Below are 19,476 nucleotides of genomic sequence, written 5' to 3' on the forward strand. Positions count from 1 at the left end.
TTCATAGAAGGTCAAGAATATCAAATTTCCAAAGAACAAAGAAGAATGCAGAGAGCAAGAATTCTTCTATAACAGTTACAGATTCTCTGACGCAATTTGCCAAGCAGTTGGGTGCACTGGGCCCTGTAAATGTAATAACGATGTCTGTCGAGTATCTCTGAAGATGGTCAAAGTCAAAGGCAAAAATCACAGAACTTGCTCAAAGGCAGCTAAGACCATTAGCTGCTATTTGAAACCTGGAGGCAAGGTGACATTATGAGCCTCAAACCAGTCAGAAGAAGAGTCATCAGTCAGTCATGGAGACAGAATTCTAAATCTAAATCTGCTCAGATCCTCCAGAAAACTCTTCAAGTCTCCCCTTGTCCTTGTCTTCCCCTGCCCTTCTCTTCTTCTGCCCTAGAAACAAAAACATAATTCTTAGAACTAGAAAAGCCTGCTGATGGCTGCCTCCAAGCTCCTCATTGTACAGATGGAAAGACTGAGGCAGGAGAGAAAGGACTTGATCAGCAAGGCACAGAGGGTCCTAAGAACAGTGTTCTGTTTCAGAATTCCCAGAAGACTATGGAGTTAAAAATAGAAACACAGGAAACAAAAAGTATCCTTGAGAAGCAGTGAGGAACTGAGGCAGTTAACCAGAGATTCAAAGCACATAGCTTTCAAAAAAACAAAAAACTTAAGGAGATCAATACAGATAAAGCAAGCTAAGGAGTTACTTTCTCAAAGCAATTCTTATAGCAGCCCAAAACCACCCTGGTCCCAGGCGTCAAGCTACCTGCTTTACATGCATTATCTCCACCAGCCTTCCAACTATTCTTTTTTTTTTTTAAGCTATTCTTATAGCTCTTTCTTTCTTTTTTAATAAATGAAGAAACTGAGGCTCCTAGAGGTGACGTGATTCCTCCAAGTTTACATAAGCAGGAATAACTGAACTAAGTCTGTACTGATCCTTTGCTATAACACCGAAAGAAGGTACAGAGAAGGGGCTGCCAGCTGGGGAGTCTGGTGTGGGACTGTCATGCCAGGGCTCATCACGCTGCCCCTCCAGCCACCTAATAGTACATTTGATGCATGAAACACAACAGCTCCCAACTGTCTGCTCCAGGAGGGCAGGAACCATGGTGATCTTGTTCCTACCCGATCCCCCAGAACAGTTCCCTGGCAGAACAGAGGATGAGCTAAGAACAGTTACAGTTGTTTGAATGAAATGATGAGTGAATGGACAATGTGAAGGCATGAACTGGATGCTCCAGTTAACAGGAGGTGTGTGCATAGCAAGGATGTTTTCGCTGGGGGCTCCTCCAATCTGAACCAAGCTGATGTTTGGAGTGAGCGTCCCTGTGTTAACCAATATATAATCCTCTGATTAAAGAAGCTCTTCCAGACCTCATAGCAATCGGATTACACACGGCACTCCTGATAAGGTCACTTCCACTGCTCTGCCTCTTCCCAGCCGACAGATCAGCTCCCTGCCATTTATTATTGCCATCACAGTTCACTGTTTCCCCAAAGCTGTGTGAGAGGAGTGAGTCTCAATATCTGTCTTAATAAGACGTACAGTGAGAGTAGGTAGTGGGCTAGCATGGTGGGTGGCTAACTGCCCAGACCATGGGGAAACACGTCATAGCCCAGACACTCAGTTTTCCTCATCTGTTAAGTGAGGGCAATAATATTATCCGTTTCACAGAGTTGTCGTGAGGATTGAAAGAAGTGATGCCTGTAAAGGGCTTAGCTCTCTGGAAGCACTCAGTAAATTTTCCTTTTAGTTACAAATGAGAATGCCTGGGGCAGACAGCTCTAGCTGCCACTGGGACTGTGGACAAGACAGTGACCTTCTCTGACCTTGGTTGTCCTGTCTGTTACCAATGGCGGGAGAGGGAGAGAACTAAGGATGCCTTCAACAGTGATGACGGAGCCCCTACCACGTGCTTGTCCTTTAGCCGAGCACTGTGCACAAAGGTAAGGGAACTCTGGTCCTATATTTGAGAGCCTCCTGTGCGGGAAGAGCTTTAACCAAGATGCATGCCAAGCCTTGTAGGAGTGTCTATTACATGCCAGGCAGGATGACAAGTACTTTGCATACCTGTGTTCCATCGATATTCACTGTAACTCTGATGGCAGTGTCACTGGCCCCATTTTACAGGAAGGGCCACCCAGGTGCAAAAGCCCTCCATGACTTGCCCAAGGTCACACAGGTAACAAATATCAGAGATGGGCTTTGAACCTGGAGATCAGCTCTGTGCTCTAATGCCTTTCCAGCACAAACATCACATGATTCTCTGTTACCATGAGACAGACTCTGGAGATTATACCCAGGCTAAGATGAAGACTTCTATCTCTCTTCTTTTCCTGATGCTTTTGTTCTTTCTCTTTTTCTCACCTCTCTCTTATCTCCTGGCATTTCCACCAGCATGGTCTGTATTATCTACCAGTCACAGAGATGAACGTGCCCCTTTTCTCTGCTGATTCCATCCCCACTGCAGGGAAGAGACAGGCTGTGGTCTTGGAGCAGAAGTCATAACTTGGGTTGCAACCCTCCTTTTTTTACGGATCCCAGAGCTGGGAGAGGCTCCCTAGGACATCCTACACTGAATGGCTTTGAACGTCCCCCTCCTGTGTCCAGGCTGAGAACTGCGGGGGTCCCCCAAACCTCTCCATCTCCTTCTCTCTGAATGACACTTTAAAAAAAATATTCATTTTGGCTGCATTGGGTCTTCGTTGCTTTGCATGGGCTTTCTTTAGGGGTGGCAGGCGAGCAGGGGTTACTCTGCATCGCGGTGCCCAGACTTCTCGTTTCACAGCTTCTCCTGTTGCAGTGCACTGGCTTCAGAGTGCAGGCTCCGCAGTTGCGGCACACAGGCTTAGTTGCTCCGGGGCGTGCGGAATCCTCCCAAAGCGGAGACTGAACCCACGTGCCCTGCGTTAGCAGGTGGCCTCTCATCCGCTGCGCCACCAGGGAAGTCCTCTCAAGGATATCTTTTTATCAACCCCCCACTTATTCTCTCCACCACAAAATGTCAGCTTACCATCCAAGAATCATTAGTATGTGCCTCATTTTTAACTTCTGAAATTCCCAGCCCTGCTTTCAAGAAGATGTGGTCTTTATGCCATTCCCACTGGAGGCCTTTTAGCATCTTTGAATCGGACAGTTGACAGGCTGCGTGGCACAGTGATTAAGAACCCTAGAGTCAAATAGCCTGGGTTCAAGTCCCAACTCTTTCATTCGCTACCTCTGTAACCTTGGGGATAGCTATGACCGTATGTCTCAGTTTTCTGTCTATTTTACAAGGATGATGGTGGTATTTTTTTTTACAGAATAATTGGGAGATTGAGTGAGTTAAAATGTTTACAAGTGTTTAAAACAGTGTCTGGCACTCAATAAACATTTGCTCTATTTTTCTATATGTCCCGTGGGAAATGCATCTCAAATGAAATTAATCTCTACTGACTTCTAAGGATATGTTTCAGTAGATAAGAGGGAAGGCGGGGGGAAGCTCCAAATGACTATAAAATAGAAAAAGAATTCTAAAAATTGCCATTGAAAAGAGGAGAAACTGACAATGTCAGGCCTCCCTATGCACTGGGTCATGTTTTCACTTACCGCACAGGATGCGGTATTTACAGCTGCCCTCGGGAAAGACAGGGAAGGTTTAGAAACTTCATTTTACAGTTGAGCAGGGAAGCCATTTGCCATGGGTCACTCAACTAGTAAAGGGACATTCTGAAGTTGAAATCATGGTTTTCTGTCTGAAATTTAGGGTGCAATTCGACATGTTGTCTCTTGGTTAAAACAAACACATGAGAAATAAACAGCCAAAAATTCAGTTCCACACAAACCACTCCTCAGCTGAATACAATTCCGTCGTCTTCACTCTGCCACTTCGACCTCACCAGTGTGCCTGAGTTGCCAGGAACATCCGCAAGAGAAGCGCAGTGATTTGCCAGAGCTGGAGAATGACAGTGGACTATACAAAAAGTGGCTTTGGTGAAGACAGTCAAAGGAAGCTTGCAGCGGACACCGGAAAATTTTATTTTCCTTCTGAAGAGGGCAGTATGCAACCAAGGCCAGGTCTGCTCAAGTACTCAGGATTTCCTTCCAGGTCTTTAAGGCCGGAGGCTGGGCAGCCCTCAGGAGCCCAGGCAGCTTGGGTTTCCAAGAGCTTATTTCTGAACGACAAGCACATCTTCAGACATGAAATAGGATTCTTGAGGTTTGAGCACAGTTACACGCTGCCTTGTATCTGAGAGTACACAGTGCAAGCTGATACGAAGGAGGTTTTGCAAGATGGATGGAAGAAGCCCCAGTGAGTTCTTTTTCCATGTCCTTGCACTTGTCTGCCCCACCCCAAATCAGCCTCTATGACATTAAGCAATAGCCCAGCATCCCAGATGGGTTTCTGATGTTTGCAGAAGAAGCTGTTGCTTTTCCTACTCAAACGTGTGGGCAACAGTAGTTTCTGCTGCCTAAAGCAAAATACCTTCTTGCAAATATCCTTTGCACAGAAATAAAATGTAGGGAATGGGGATCTTAGCTCCTGGGATGCATTTATCAAGCCAATCACAGTAATTATAATTAGAACACAAACTAAGTGAAAGCCTAGCATGAAATACATTTGAAGAAAACCTGAACTGCATACAATTAAGCCCTGCTTGGTGGCATTTTGAGGTTTGCCATTAATATATTTTAGGGGTGAGCAAGATTGATTTTTTAAAAAAATATCTTGGGCTAGTTACATCAAATGCTTCAATGAGAAAGAAGAATGCACATTATGAACTGCTCTAATGGAACTGTCAGATGGATGTCCAAGGTAGCTTAACTGGCTGTTTAAGACACCCTGTCCGGCTTCCCTGGTGGCTTGGTGGTAAAGAGTCTGCCTGCCAATGCAGGGGACACGGGTTCGATTCCTGGTTCAGGAAGATCCCACATGCCGCGGAGCAACTAAGCCTGTGTGCCACAACTACTGAGTCAGAACACTAGAGCCCGTGAGCAGAAACTACTAAAGCCCGCACACCTGGAGCCTGTGATCCGCAGTGAGAGAAACCGCTGCAATGAGAAGAGTGGAGAGTAGCCCCTGCTCCCCGCAGCCGGAGAAGGACTGCGTGCAGCAACAAAGACCCAGCGCAGCCAAACTCAAAACAAATGCACAAATCTAAAAAGACACCCTTTCAAATATGTTCTTTGGGCATTAATTTATCGAGGCCTGTTTTAGGGAAATGAAGACGAGAGTTGGCAATTTGAGGGGGATAATGTATAAAGAAAGCTGAACGCCAAACAGCTGATGCTTTTGAACTGTGGTGTTGGAGAAGACTCTTGAGAGTCCCTTGGACTACAAGGAGATCCAACCAGTCCATCCTAAAGGAGATCAGTCCTGAATATTCACTGGAAGGACTGATGTTGAAACTCCAATACTTTGGCCACCTGATGCAAGAAGAACTGACTCACTGGAAAAGACCTTGATGCTGGGAAAGACTGAAGGCGAGAGGAGAAGGGGACAACAGAGGATGAGATTGTTGGATGACATCACCAGCTTGACGGACAAGAGTTTGAGTGAGCTCCGGGAGTTGGTGATGGACAGGGAAGCCTGGCATGCTACAGTCCATGGGGTTGCGAAGAGTTGGACACTACTGAGCAACTGAACTGAACTGAACTGAATATAGCTTCAGTTCCTAGCCTTGCTTTTGGAAGTGAACTAAACGTACAAGGGCTGAAAAATCCCTCCATGGTTCCCTGTGGTCCAGAAAAGAAAATCCATTCCCTTCATTCAGGTGTCAGCTCTTTGATTGATAAAGTCCTGGCCATTTTCTCTTCCCCTAAACCTGGGCTCTCTCGGCGGTTGCAACAACTTATCATTCTGATTTTTAACTTTATTTATTTATGTGGGCTTTCTCCCCTGCTAGACTATAACCTCCTGGAGGTAAAAGATTTCATCTTTTTAACTGGAGTCTCCAGCACTCAGCACAAGAGTCAGGACAGGATGAGTGCCCTTAGATTATATTTGGGGGAGGGGGTACCTTGGAGAATCTTCCCATTTGTCTTGGGATGGAAAGGAACAGAATAGTTTTTCCCCAATACTCTTCAAACACATTTTTTACAGTGTTTGCAATAATAGTAGATTCACATGCAGTTGTAAGGAATAATACACAGACATCCCATGCACTCTTCCCCTAGTTTCTCCTAATGTTGACAAGATCACAGCTCTGATCTTGACATTGATACAATCCACCCACCTAATTTGGAACTTTTAATATCTTGTATAAAACTTTAATATTTTATATTTTGAACTTTTATATTTCATATGCCCGTGTGTGTCGTGTCCACTTTATATCTGTGAAAAGGTTTTTCCTACCTACTGAATATTGGGCACGGGTCCAGTCTGATCTAGCCTTGCACTGGAGTTGGACCCCACAGATACCGAATATGCTTAAATAGACAGATCTCTTGCATACAGTAGGTGCTCAACAATAGTCCGTATAAACACATGAACTTGAATGTTAGTGCGTGCAAGAGGGGACCCGCAAAGTTTTAAGGTAGAAAACTGAGCCTGAGGCATTTAATATTTTAGGGGCAAGACGTTGGTTATTTTCCCCCACAACTGTGAGTTAGCTGACTGGCTAGTTGCTCCAAAGCGATCCAGATGAACATGCCTCGATCGTGAAAGAGCACAGTTTTTGAGGTACAACCCTCCCTCCCGGCCACCGGCTGGGGAAGTGGGGGTAACTCTCATCAACCCTGGAGCTCCTCCCACCCCTAACCCCCACTTTCACCCCTTTCTTCTCTGGGGCTGGACTGTTTCACCCCGTCTCCAGGCAACCGCCAGGCGCGAGGCGGGACGTCATTTCCTGAAGAGCCCAAGGCGGGGGGTGAGGGGGGGGAGTTAGAGAGGGGGAGGGGCAAGGGGCGGGGCCTAGACTGGGCTGGCGACGGCGACAGCGACGGCGTCGGAACTCACTGGAAGATCGGCCCCGGGCGGCTCAACAGTTCTCAAAGTCCCGGCTCCCGGCCGCACGGCTCCGTCTGCGCGCGGGCGGTGCAGGGGCGCAGGGGTCCCCGGGCTGCTTGCATCCCGGGGCTGCCTTGGACATGCCTCGCACCCCCTGCCGGACGCCCGCGCGGCTCCACCGGCTGCGATCCTGGAGACTCAGGGTCTAGAGCGCCGCCCATCCCAATTTATGACTCCGGGGTCCCCCAGCCCGAGAGGAACAGGCGTCCCGGCTGGGGGAGCCCCGGGTATGGTGTGACGGGGCGATCAGCTTTGCTGCGCCCCTCCTGCCGGCTCCGGCCACTCGGGGTCTCTGTGCCCTCCAGAATGTAGCTGTTCTCTCCTCGTCCCCTCGGACTCTAGCCGCAGTCTCCGCGACCTCCGGGCTCCAGCTGCCAACTCCGTGTCCCTGGGGATCCCGCCGCCGTCTCCGCCTTGCCGGGACTCCAGCCGCTGTCTCCGCGTCCTCTAGACTCCAGCCGCCGTCTCTGCGCGCAGCCGACTCCAGTTTCGCGACCCCCTCTGTCTTCGCGCGCCCGGGAATCTAGCATTGGTCTCCGCGACCCTCCCCAGGATTAAGGCACCGTTTCCGTGCCCTGCAAACCTAGACTCCAGCCTTCTTCTCCAGGTCTTCCCGGATCCAGCCCCTGTCTCGGCATCCCCCCGGCGACCCCCCACCCCCAGCTCCCAGACCCAGACTCCCAGCAGCGATCTCCGCGCTCCCGGGATCCAGCTGTCGCGCCAGTGCCGGCGAGTGCCGCGGCTGTCCCACCGCGCGCCCAGATTCCGCCCGGGTCTCGGCGGGGAGATGAACGCGCCGCTGGACGGCCTGTCGGTGGGCTCGTCCTCCACCGGCTCGCTGGGCTCGGCGGCCGGGGCGGGCGGCGGCGGGGGCGCGGGGCTGCGACTGCTGTCTGCCAACGTGCGCCAGCTGCACCAGGCGCTGACCGCGCTGCTGAGCGAGGCGGAGCGGGAGCAGTTCACGCACTGCCTGAACGCCTACCACGCGCGCCGCAACGTCTTCGACCTGGTGCGCACCCTGCGCGTGCTGCTGGACAGTCCGGTCAAGCGGCGCCTGCTGCCGATGCTGCGGCTGGTCATCCCGCGCTCCGACCAGCTGCTCTTCGACCAGTATACGGCGGAGGGCCTCTACCTGCCCGCCACCACCCCCTACAGGCAACCCGCCTGGGGCGGCCCCGACGGCGCGGGGCCCGGGGAGGTGCGTCTGGTGAGCCTGCGGCGCGCCAAGGCCCACGAGGGTTTGGGCTTCAGCATCCGCGGGGGCTCGGAGCATGGCGTGGGCATCTATGTGTCGCTGGTGGAGCCGGGCTCTCTGGCCGAGAAGGAGGGGCTGAGAGTCGGGGACCAGATTCTGCGTGTCAACGACAAATCTCTGGCCCGAGTGACCCACGCCGAGGCCGTCAAGGTAGGGCTCTGGTTTGGGGTGAACTTCGGGGCAGAGTGGCGAAGCCCTTCATATTAGTAGTAACTCCATGCTGTGTGTCTTTAGTCAAATCGCTTGACTTTTCTGGGCCCCGTTTTTCTTACAAGTATTTCTTTAAACACGAACATCTAATATTTTTTTTGAGCAAATAGATACCAGGCACTTGGGACATAGTGATGGACGAAAAGACATGGATCCTGCCTTCATGGGGCATAAAGGCTAGCGTGCGGGAGACAGGCATTATCAAATGCTCCTGCAAAGGTATGATTCCCACAAAGTGGGAAAAGGATTCTTAAGAGCGTTGAAAGAGATCCTGTGTCTGCTTGGCATATGGTTAGTAATCAGTGGGCGAGCTCCCCTTCTGCTGTTGTTATTCTCATTATCCTAGAGGCTTTTGCTCCTGAAAGTTTTGTTAACTCCAGAGTGGTCCAAGGAGGCTGTACTGGTGACTCACAGAGCTCTGGCCTGACCTTGATGTTTATGGACCAGGCTGTGTATCCTGGGACAGGTCCCTCAGAACCTCTCGTTCTCCATTTGGACCATAAGTGTCCCTAACCTTGATGGAAAGGGGGTGTTTGCCTGAATGTCAAGAATAAATCTCCCACCCCCTTGAGAGTAGTTGTGCTTTTTGTGTCTGTTAATTGAGAAAAATAACCTCATGACAACTAACTCTTAGAAATTTAACATGCTCTTTAAAAGGAATGTATACGTTTGCTAATCTCATGCCCAGGGATATTGAAATTCAGTTGAGGTAGGAGATGGGACAGTGTTTGGTTTATGTGTGGATTCAGGGATGCTTTGCAGGCGTATGCCCTGCATGCGTATACACACACACACACACACACACACAAACACGCACCCCACCTTTGTGTCAAGAAGTGAAGAGTTTTGGGAAAAAGGAACAGTGACACAGTTTGCTTCTGCAAGGAAAATGCTTCCCAGGGGATGGGGCAGGCTTGTGACCCAGCTTCTCACCACCTGTCCCTCACTCCAGTCTCTGGTCCCCTCCATGCAGGTGGTCTGGACTCCAGTGGAGGGACCGCAGGCTGATTAGTGACCTGTGACCAGGTGCCTCTTGAGCTCATTTCCTGACTGTTCACCTGGGACACAGCCATCCTCTGACCTTGGCTTCCCTCTGCTTCCTGACCTGTCTGACCCTCAGGGAGGCCCCGGAGGATTTTCGAAACTTCTCTGCTGCTCCCAGAAAAAGGCTGACGAGTTCACACTGTTCGGGGGTGCAGAGGATAAAGCTCCCTCTGGGTTTCCAGGCGAACGTCCTGCTGTCTCCTCCCCGCCCCGCAACAGTTCATCTCTTCCCATTATCTGACATTCCACGTATTTTAAAAAAAGAAATAGTCCATTAGCCTTTGATCCGGAAAGGTCTGGAGTTCCCAGATGACAAATTTATACTTGAAAGATATTTGATCCAAATGGTCATTTATAAACGTGGATTCAATTTTAGTGGCAATTTAAAAGGATTCGGGTAGCTTAATCGTCAGGACGTGATAGACTTGGGAAAGGCCTCAGGAAACCTGGGCATTAAAAACACCAAGTGCCCTTTCAGTTCCCACCCCAGACTCAGCCACGCCTCTGAGGCTGGAGCTGCTCCAGAGTTTCCGTTCTGCCCTCCCCATCTGTCCATGGCGCTCTGCATCTTTTCCCCAAACCTCCCACCGCTACACCAAAGTGCTGCTGCCCGCGGGCACCAGGCCTTAGCTCGTGTGTTTATTCTTGTTGCCGCCAGAGTCAGACCTAAACTCACTGGGCACAGCTTTGGAAGCTCCAGAACTCTCCTTGCCGGAGGGAGGGGTTGATCGGAGCAGAACAGCCCTTGGACAGGTGGGAGCCAGTGGGAGCCAGGCAGTTCCTTGTTTCTGTCACTTTTCCTGCGCAGGCTGGGGGAACACCATCCTCTCGGGTGACCCGCTTCCTCCTGGCCAACGCCAGACATGTAACCTGCCTGGAACACGCCTCTTTGGACCCTTCAGAAGCAACAGGCAAATGAGCAGCTTTGTGTCACCTTAACTCCAGGGGCGAAAGGGGGACGGACTTTCCACGGGTGGAATTTAAAACGGAGGAGGTGGAACCTCATCTCAGAGGCCTCAGGAGCCCTAGGCATGCAGGATGGGTGGGGGTTTCAGGGACAGTTTAGAACACGTGCAGCTATTGACACATTTCCACAAAATTCAGGGTGCCGAGTCCCCTTAACTGAAAGCCCAAAGAAGCCCCAGCTTCTCCACTAGGTACAAAGTGCCCTTAACCAGGATTTCTGCACTGCCAGCCCCGCTTTAAAAGCTATGGTGCAGGGATTTTTAGCTTCAGGTTTGATGCAAATGGCATCAGTGTTTCTGCTTCTGTCCTTTTCCTGTTCTACGATACCACGTTGCCTTTAGTAGCGGACATGTTTTCCTTTTTCCTCTTTAATTGTATTTATGTATTTTTTGCTTCCTCCCACAGTTTTACTGAACTGTAACTAACTGACAAGTTAAAATTGTATGTATTTAAGGTGTGTTGTTGCATGCTAAGTAATGTCCTACTCTTTATGACCCTATGTAGCCTGCCTGGCTCCTCTGTCCATGGGATTCTCCAGGCAGAAATACTGGAGTGGGTTATTTAAGGTATACAGTGGGATATGGCATAGTTGATCACCTTTATATCGCAAAATGATGACCACAGTTAAGCTAATTCACATATCCATCACTTCACATGTTATTTTATTTCTGAGGTAAGAACACTTGAGATGTAAACACTTACAAAATTTTAAGAATACAATTTAGAATTATTATTAATAAATATGGTCACCTTGCTGTGCATTAGATCCCCAGAAGCTACTCATAACTGGAAGTTTCTACCAATATCTCTCCTTTTCCACCAACCCTAGACCCTGGTAACTACCATCTTCCTCTCTGCTTTCGTGAGCTCAGTGTTTTTATATTCCATTGATAATTGAAATCATACAACATTTTCTGTGTCTGGCTTATTTTACTTAGTATAATGACCTCTAGGTTCATCTGTGTCGTCACAAATGGCAAGATTTCCTTTTTTAGTGGCTGAATAATATTCCGTTGTATGTAAATATATGCCACCTTTACCTTCTCTCTTCACCTGCCAATAGACACTTGGCTATTGAGGCAGTATGGCTTCAGTCTTAAAATCTTTATTCTTCTGCAGGTAGAAAGGGGGAAAAGATCCTCTGAGCTTCTCAAAGGAGAGATCGCGCGCACGTGTATGTGTGTGTGTGTGTGTCAAAAGAAAATTAAATTTTAGAAATCAGGTTACTTAATAGTTTATGAATCAGAGAGGGTCACCTCCTCTCAGTCAACGGAGGATATTGAATATACAAAGGTTCTTCCACTTCTCTGTCTGACAAATCAAGTATCCATCGTTACAGCAAATTTAGGGAGGACTTTATCTTCTGTCTGCTGAAGCTCCCAGCCCTCTCTTGAAGCCTATTTGCTAAATCAGCAGTGACAGGCGCAGATAAGGCAAGCCATTTACTATTTGCAATTATGTTGAAACGTTGGGTTTTTGAAAAGTCTATCTTGAACGAACAGGAGCCAAGCCAATGCTAACAAAAAAGAAGACCTTTCAAAGGTTTTCAGCCAAAAATGCTTGATAAATTGGCCAAGAAGTCCCCAGACCAAGGATGCTGTATTGGGCTCTGCTGCACATTTGCTGTGTGACTTTGGGCCAGTCGCTGACCCTCTCTGGTCCTGGGTGGATGAGCCAGGGGCTGCCCAAGGTCCCTTCCAGCTCAGACAATCTGTGATTTGCTTCATATGTAGCAAGAAGGCATTTAGAAGTCTAATTCGGTGGGGTTTTTTTTTTTTTCTTTTGGAATTGCTTTCATTTAAGGCAGAGTAAAGGAAGTTGGCTAAGGATTGGGAGATAAGAATCTTGGCACTCTTGGGTAGCCTGTTACGAAATCAAAAAATTGGTGGGTTACACACTCTGCTGATAGGAACTTGACCGCTCCCCTCAGCCCAAGAACACTAGCCCGTGTGACATTCCAGCGTACATAGAAAGCGACAATAAGACTGTGGCCCGCATAGCACCACCCTGGGAGTATTCAAAATCAAATTTACTCACCCGCTTGACTTGCCTTCTAAGTCCCTGATTCATGGGGTAGCAGAAAGGGAGGGGTATCTACATGTTACCGGGATGTGTGTATGAATGCCTGTATTTCATCTCGATAAAAATCAGCTTCATTACAGTCTCTGAATTTCCACCACCCCCCCACCCCCCACCACCGCTGGGTACATCCAAGGAACATATTAGAATTCGAAATGTTCCAGAAGTTTGAAACAGGGGCTGGTCCTTTCATTTAATTAGTTATCACACCCTCCCTTCCTTTGCATAATAACCCAGGGAGAATCTGCCCATGATAATATGTTATTGTATTTGGTCCGGCACATTCTAAATGACACATTTGTCATTTTCACATTATACACGGTTAGCTGAAGCCATGACAAATTATTACCGCTTCCAACTTGGTGTCTGAAACTCAGCTCCTCCTTCCCTATCTCATTCCTGTCTTCCAGTTTGGAAAACCCTGGCTAATGTGTTCATGGGGACACACAGACTTTCCTCTGGCCCTGCATTCATTCTTGGGTCCTCTGAGTCCTGCCAGCCATGACAGGTTGAAAGCTCACTATTAATAAAACCTTTATTGAATAGACGTTTGCTTGCTGGATCCAGAGTGTGATGCTGTACCGTAAGAGAGTCCATTTCTTTAATTTAACCTTGTATGTTTATTTGGCTCAAGTAGATCCTGAAGGTTTTAGAAAATGATGGTACCTTTCAACTGGTTATTTACTGTTCAAATCAAAGAAGCATTTTGCAGGGTAGAAGAGAGCCTTTTTTTTTTTTTTTAGAATTGTTATTTTTATAGTAGACAATTCCTGCCTCCTGACTTTAAGCTGGACAGGAAAGAGATATAGAATCACTCCAGCGCTAGCTTCTCATTTCTCTGTCACCCCACCCCCTCCCGACCAACGGGCGACGTTTGTTACCTGCCACAGATTCATCATGTGGATAGAGCTGCAAAGATAAGTATGATCCTTTAACCCTCGACCAATTGGATTCTGTCGGTGCTGTTGGCTCCCCCCTCCGCCTGCCTCCAGCCCATATGCACCTGTCAAGCGCACGCAGCCCCTCGCCTGCCTGTCTGCTTGTGCTCACCGCACACATGCTTCTCTGAGTTGTAATCCCCCCGCCGTCCTTCAAAGGGCTTTGCACTGAAGCAGTCATCCATGGGGATTAGGCTCCAACTGGCTTTCCCGCAAGGTTCTTTGATGACCTGGAAGGACAGCGTCTGGTCTCCACCATTCAGGGACTCCAGACCAGAGGATCTGATGAGAAGAATGGCATTTCATGGCTAGAGGTAGCTGGAGGCTGTAATACAGATCTCTCAAAGCCAATTCTTTTTCTTTCTGTTTCTTTAAAAACCCCCAAGCAAGAATCTGATGTTAAGGTAGAGCTCACAAGGACTTCTAATTGCGCCCCCCCCCCACCCAGGGTGGGAGCCACCTTTTCAAGATTCCTGGGCTGCAGACGTTGCCATTTTACTTTTCCAGCAGGGCGGATGGAAAGGGTGCAAAGAGCAGGAAACAGACTCTGCATTCCGTTCCCGTGCACTCCTGGCGTCACTGCAGGAGGCAGCCCCGTGGGGCCGGTGCACTTGTATTTTAACCTTGCATCACTGCAACGCTGTTGGGAAGAGAAGAGGCTTAGTGTGTGCCTATACTGTTTGCCTCGTGCTTTCTTCTTCCCAGGGGAGGCAGGGAAGTCAGGTGTTCAAGGAGGTAAAACTGACTAGCCAGGAGTCACCAACGGGATCAGGACTTAAGTGGCCCTTTTGCCTTACCTCCCCAGCCCGGAGCTCAGCCCTAGGGTTAAACAGCCATCCTCCTAGAAAGCAGTGCCAGCCCCCTGCTGGAAGGCAGGCAAAAGGCACCTCTAACTAAAATAAATAAAAAATAATAAAATAAAATAAAAATTTTGAAAAAAAAAAAGGCACATTTTGTGCCTGACATTCAGGGGTCTTTCAGAGGCTTCATTTGACTAAGTGGGGAGTCTGATGCTCACACATCCCGAGAAAGTAGCACTGCTGGTGCTTGGAAATCAGAGGTGAAGGAATACAGCCTGTGGCCTCAGGCAGTCATGAGGGAGACTCGGAAGTACTCATGGACACAGGACACCGGGTGCTTTAAGACGGTGACGCTGGCCTGCCTCTGCGTCCCTGCCACGCTCTCAAAGGCATCGCCCGCTCCCTCACCCACCCCCCCACCCTGCATCCATCCTTATAACCTGCTTTAATTTCCTTCAGAACGCGTGTCACTACTAGAAGGACATTTTACTGTTTATCATCTGCCTTCCCCACTGTGAGTGAGCTCTGTGAGAACCGAAATTTGATCTGCATTGCTCACTCATATACCCCAATACCTCCACGGTGCCTGGCACACAGTAGGTGTTTTAATACATAAATAAATATTTGCCGAATGGAATGCTCTTACTACCAATGCCGTGCTGGAGAGTTCAGGATGCCTAGGTTCCTGAGTGTAATAGCTTAAGAAAGTCTGGGGGTTGCAGTGTAGTGGGTGCTGGATAGAAAACTCAAGGAAAGCCATCGACTCTGGTGTGTCGGGTACCAGGAAGCCAGCTGTGTGGCTGCAGGCAGATCATGTGACTCTCTGAACCTCAGCTTTGGAACTGTGAAATGGGCATAGCTACCGCAAAAGAATTGGACACACCTTAGCCACTAAACAACAGCTATCTCCCACCTGCCTCCTTCCCAGGGCTATAGGGATCAAATGACTGAGCAAGTGTGAAAACATTGGTAAGTAGGAAACTGTTTCAATGAAAAGTCTTAAAAAAAGTGTAGTCTGACTTGGTGGGCAATAGCTTTTCCCATTCTCTACCCCCCAAGTCTACCCTATGAGACCCCTTCAGTTATTTTATTTTTCACTTTGCTCTTAATTTTAAAATCACATTCCCAAAAGTGGGTTATTTTCACAGCCTGACTGTGTGAGCTTCCAAAATAGAAGCATTTATGCATTCTGAAGCAATCAATGAACCAATTTTGGGTGAGATATATCTTCTGTATCTTCTGGGTTTTTGTTATTAAAAAAAAAAAAAAGAAACATCGTTCTGGCAGGTTTCAAGAAACCTCAACATTTTAGGTGAAGGGCAAGTTTCTGTTAATCACATGTGTGTTTCAAAGCTGCTTTATCTGAGAATGCATAATTTCTTTTTTTCCCTTCTCCTTCTTTTCCAGCCCCAGCCCCTTTGCCTCCTTCCCCCTTTGAGAATTTGTGTTCCTGCTGCTAAATTGGCTGCGGCTTTGCTTCAGCTGGCAGCCAGTTTCATAGTTATTTTTCCTCTCTACCTGAGTTTTCATAATATCAGCATTCTCTCAACTTTGAATGCAAAGCAAGTACATCAGCCTCCCATAAACAGGTCCCAAGATGTCCTCTTTACAGGACTTTGAAGATGCAGGCTATGGGGAAGAAGAGAGTACAGTGACATCAAAGGGTGTTTTCAAACGTCCAGGAGTTGGGGCCTTAGAAGAGGTGATTCACAAATTAACAGGCCCCTCTTGTTTAGTTGCTAATTCATGTCTGACTCTTTTGCGACCCCATAGACTCCACCAGGCTCCTCTGTCCATGGAATTCTCCGAGCAAGTATACTGAAGTGAGTTGCCATTTCCTTCTCCAGGGGAGCTTCCTGGGCCAGTGGTTGAACCCACATCTTCTGCCTTAGCAGGCAGATTCTTTACCACTCAGCCACCAGAGAAGCCCAGCAAGCACCCTAGGCAATTCTTAACCACTCTGAAGTTTGGAAAGCCTGTCTTTCTTTTGGATTCCACCCCTCATCCCCTCCCCACCCCCATTTAGTCACATAAAGATTTGATCAGAGACGTGGATCCACCCTGTCCCCATCTTTAACTATTTCAGAGCACAATTCCAGATGTGCAAGGTCAGCTGATATATTGGAAAATCAAGAGAAAGGAGGTCTGTACCCAAGAGGTAGCTTTTGGAGATGGACTTGGGTTCATCTGAGAGTGTACTTGGCTGTGACCTTGGGCAGCTAACTCCCTTTGTCTCTGTGACTCAGACTCCGCCACCGGTGAGCCCGGCTCACTGCCTTCATAAACAGGTTACTGACGCTGTTGCACATCAAAAGTTTGAGAAATAAGGCCGTGGAGGTCCCACTGCAAGAAGTGAAATGAAAAATGTTATCGACTGAATTTGCTTGGCTTTGAAAGTTTTTTGTTGTTTAAAAAGATTAAAAAAAAGCAAAAATGTATTTGGAAGAAAATATTGGAACTTGAGGCTCTCGTGTTCCGTCGTAACTGCTTGAATTGCAGAGTCGTTTACTAAGTGTAATCAATACTCTCACGTAGACAGAGTTTCTTTAAAAATGTAATTGCTCCTATCTGGGTGTCAGCATCTGCGTTTTCATTTTGCAGCAGTAATTAGGCACAGGGGTTGAGTGGAATTGTATGTCTCGACCTCCCTTAAAAATGTGGGGAGGTAAGATAGATGCGTGACCCAGAGGCCAGTGTGTGACAGCCCAGCCTTGTCCCCTGGTCAGCTGCGTCCCCAACATTGTTCCCCAGCATCCTCCCCTTGATGGGCTCCCCAGGGGCCCTGATGAGAAGGTAGAGGGGAGAGCTGTTTGTAGAACCATTTAAGCAGTTAATCCAGGTGAAAGTGGTAATTTGACAACATGGGCATCCACTCTTAAAAAAAAACAACTCTGCAATTTATTTGAACCACTTCTGAAATGGTGTTCTAGGCTTCACTAAGAGGTTTCTGATTAAGAAGAGAATAGAAAAGTGATCCAGCTATCAGAAACTTTGCTCAGAAGTAGCTGGGAATGGGTTTTCCTTCTTCCATTTCTGTCCTCCTGGCCCCACATGGAGGGTGTGGGGTCCTTTGGTGTGTCTGGACCCAGCATCATCATTATCCTTTTCTTCTCTCTTCTGCCTCCTTCCTCTTTATTCTTGGGTTCCCCAACCCTCTCCCAGATTTCTTCCCAAGCTCTCCTGAAACCTCTCCCCCTTCCAAGAGTTCCTCCAAATCCTGAGATTATTAAGTCAACTGGGCATGTCAGAATGTTCAGGTAACCCACAGATTCCTTCCTCTTTCCCCCCAAATGTCTGTCTCCTCACCCATCTTCTATCTGTGTTGTCTCTGAACAGGATCTGTTCCTCCCTTTGGTGTATTTATTTTTATTTATTTTTTTCAGCTCTTCTGTAGTATTGAGAACAACTTTTGTTTGCCCTGGAAGCCCTGGCTTATCTCTGACCCTCTGATGGCACCTCTCTGTTGTTGTTCAGTCGTGTCAGACTCTTTGCGACCCCGAGGACTGTAGCACACCAGGCTTCCCTGTCCTTCACCATCTCCAGGAGCTTTTCCAAACTCACCACCGAGTCGGTGATGCCATCCAACCATCTCATCCTCTGTCATCTCCTTCTCCTCCTGCCTTCAATCTTTCCCAGCCTCAGGGTCTTTTCCAGTGAGTCGGCTCTTCGCATCAGGTGGCCAAAGCATTGGAGCTTCAGCTTCAGCATCAGTCCTTCCAGTGAATATTCAGGCTTGATTTCCTTTAGGATGGACTGATCTGATCTCCTTGCAGTCTCAAGAGTCTTCTCCAACACCCCAGTTCAAAAGCTTCTCCACGATCCCTGTTGGGGATTGCACCAGCCCGTGGCGAGTTAGACTCTTCCGGCCTGACCTCTCTCCAGCAGGTCCCAGACCTCACCCCCTAACCCCTTTCACCACCTCCAAACTGCGGAGGCCTCTCTGCTGTCTGCCTGTCTGTCTCCCATCTTGCTCATCTACCCGCCAGTCCATTCCACGTCCTGGAGGCAGAGTGGAACTTTAGAAACTTGGGTCTGATCCCACGGTGCTCTGCCTAGTGCCTCACAGTGGAGCTGGGAACCTGTGGGGCAGAGGGCAAGCTCCTGACCCTGACGTTCGGACTGCTTATGATCCGATCCTTTTTTAACCACAGACGGCCCTTTTCCCCAGCTGTGCCGAAGTGTAGTTCACGCTTGGTCGGACAAGCAGCAAGGCTTCGTTTGTCTCCGCCTATGGCCCCATGGCCCCAGTGCCTCCCCCCTAGCAGACCTCCATCTGCGGGAAACCTTCTCTTCTCCCCCCCGCCTCCTCCGGGTAGTGGCCTCCTTTTCTCTCGTCATTACACAGAGTGTATGTTTCCTAGTGCTGCTCTGAGGACAATAATAACCTTTGTATGTATAAAATTCAGTAAACATCGCGACAGCCTTATTAATAGGTACCACGTTTGTTGCTTCATTTTGCAAAACTGCCAAGAATTTGTCACTTGCCTGTTGTCACCAAGATGGAAAGTGGCAGAGCCAGGACTTAAACCCAGGTTTTGTCGACTTGAGGGACTGTGACCATCACCCCAACACTAGAGAGAGGGAGCATCCTACTGTCTTGAATCTGGGTTCTGGAGTCAGACATTCTGGGTTCCAAGCTCAACTCTGCCACTTGGCACCTGTAGGGTCTTGAACAAACTTCTTAACCTTTCTGATTTTCAAATTCCTCTTCCATAAAATAGTGATGGAAAGAATAGTCAAATGGCAGACAAGTTACTAAGCTTCTGTGTTCCTACTCTGTTCAATTTCCTCCATATTGATGGCCTTACAGGTAATGTATTGGAGCACTGCACATATCTATTCATTCGAACATTGAATGATTACCCACTGTGTTGGGGTTTGTTTTCCTGCCAAATGATGTTCTACTGGGTATAAAATATGTAACACGAGATGCTTACAAGCTTGCGGTACGGAGCACAGTGATGCCTAGGGCCACGTGGAGGGTCTTCTGTGCGGCTCCAGGAACTCTGCTGGGGCTTCGCACGCGGACTTTTCACACAGCCCCCAGGGAGAGGAAACAGCATCTGGAATAGGAAGTGATCGGCCGCCTTCATACAGATGGGAGGTGGCAGGCCGAAGATTTGAACCCAGGTCTTTCTGCCTCCAAAGCATTGCCACTGCCCTCGACAGCTTCTATTAATAACTGA

At 48.4% G+C, this 19,476-nt stretch overlaps 1 protein-coding gene across 2 annotated transcripts in view; it reads left to right on the forward strand.

Moving 5' to 3' along the window:
* The first annotated feature begins 6,925 nt into the window (after positions 1–6,925).
* The window catches only part of WHRN (whirlin), an 86,208-nt gene continuing 73,657 nt past the window's right edge, over positions 6,926–19,476 (forward strand). For both annotated transcript variants that reach the window (XM_070459235.1, XM_070459236.1), the window contains exon 1: positions 6,926–8,403. In XM_070459235.1, coding sequence (XP_070315336.1) covers positions 7,786–8,403 — 618 coding nt within the window. In that variant the 5' untranslated portion in view covers positions 6,926–7,785. The remainder of the gene's footprint in view (positions 8,404–19,476) is intronic.

Source organism: Odocoileus virginianus, chromosome 31, assembly GCF_023699985.2.
Source record: "Odocoileus virginianus isolate 20LAN1187 ecotype Illinois chromosome 31, Ovbor_1.2, whole genome shotgun sequence".
Classification (NCBI taxonomy): domain Eukaryota; kingdom Metazoa; phylum Chordata; class Mammalia; order Artiodactyla; family Cervidae; genus Odocoileus; species Odocoileus virginianus.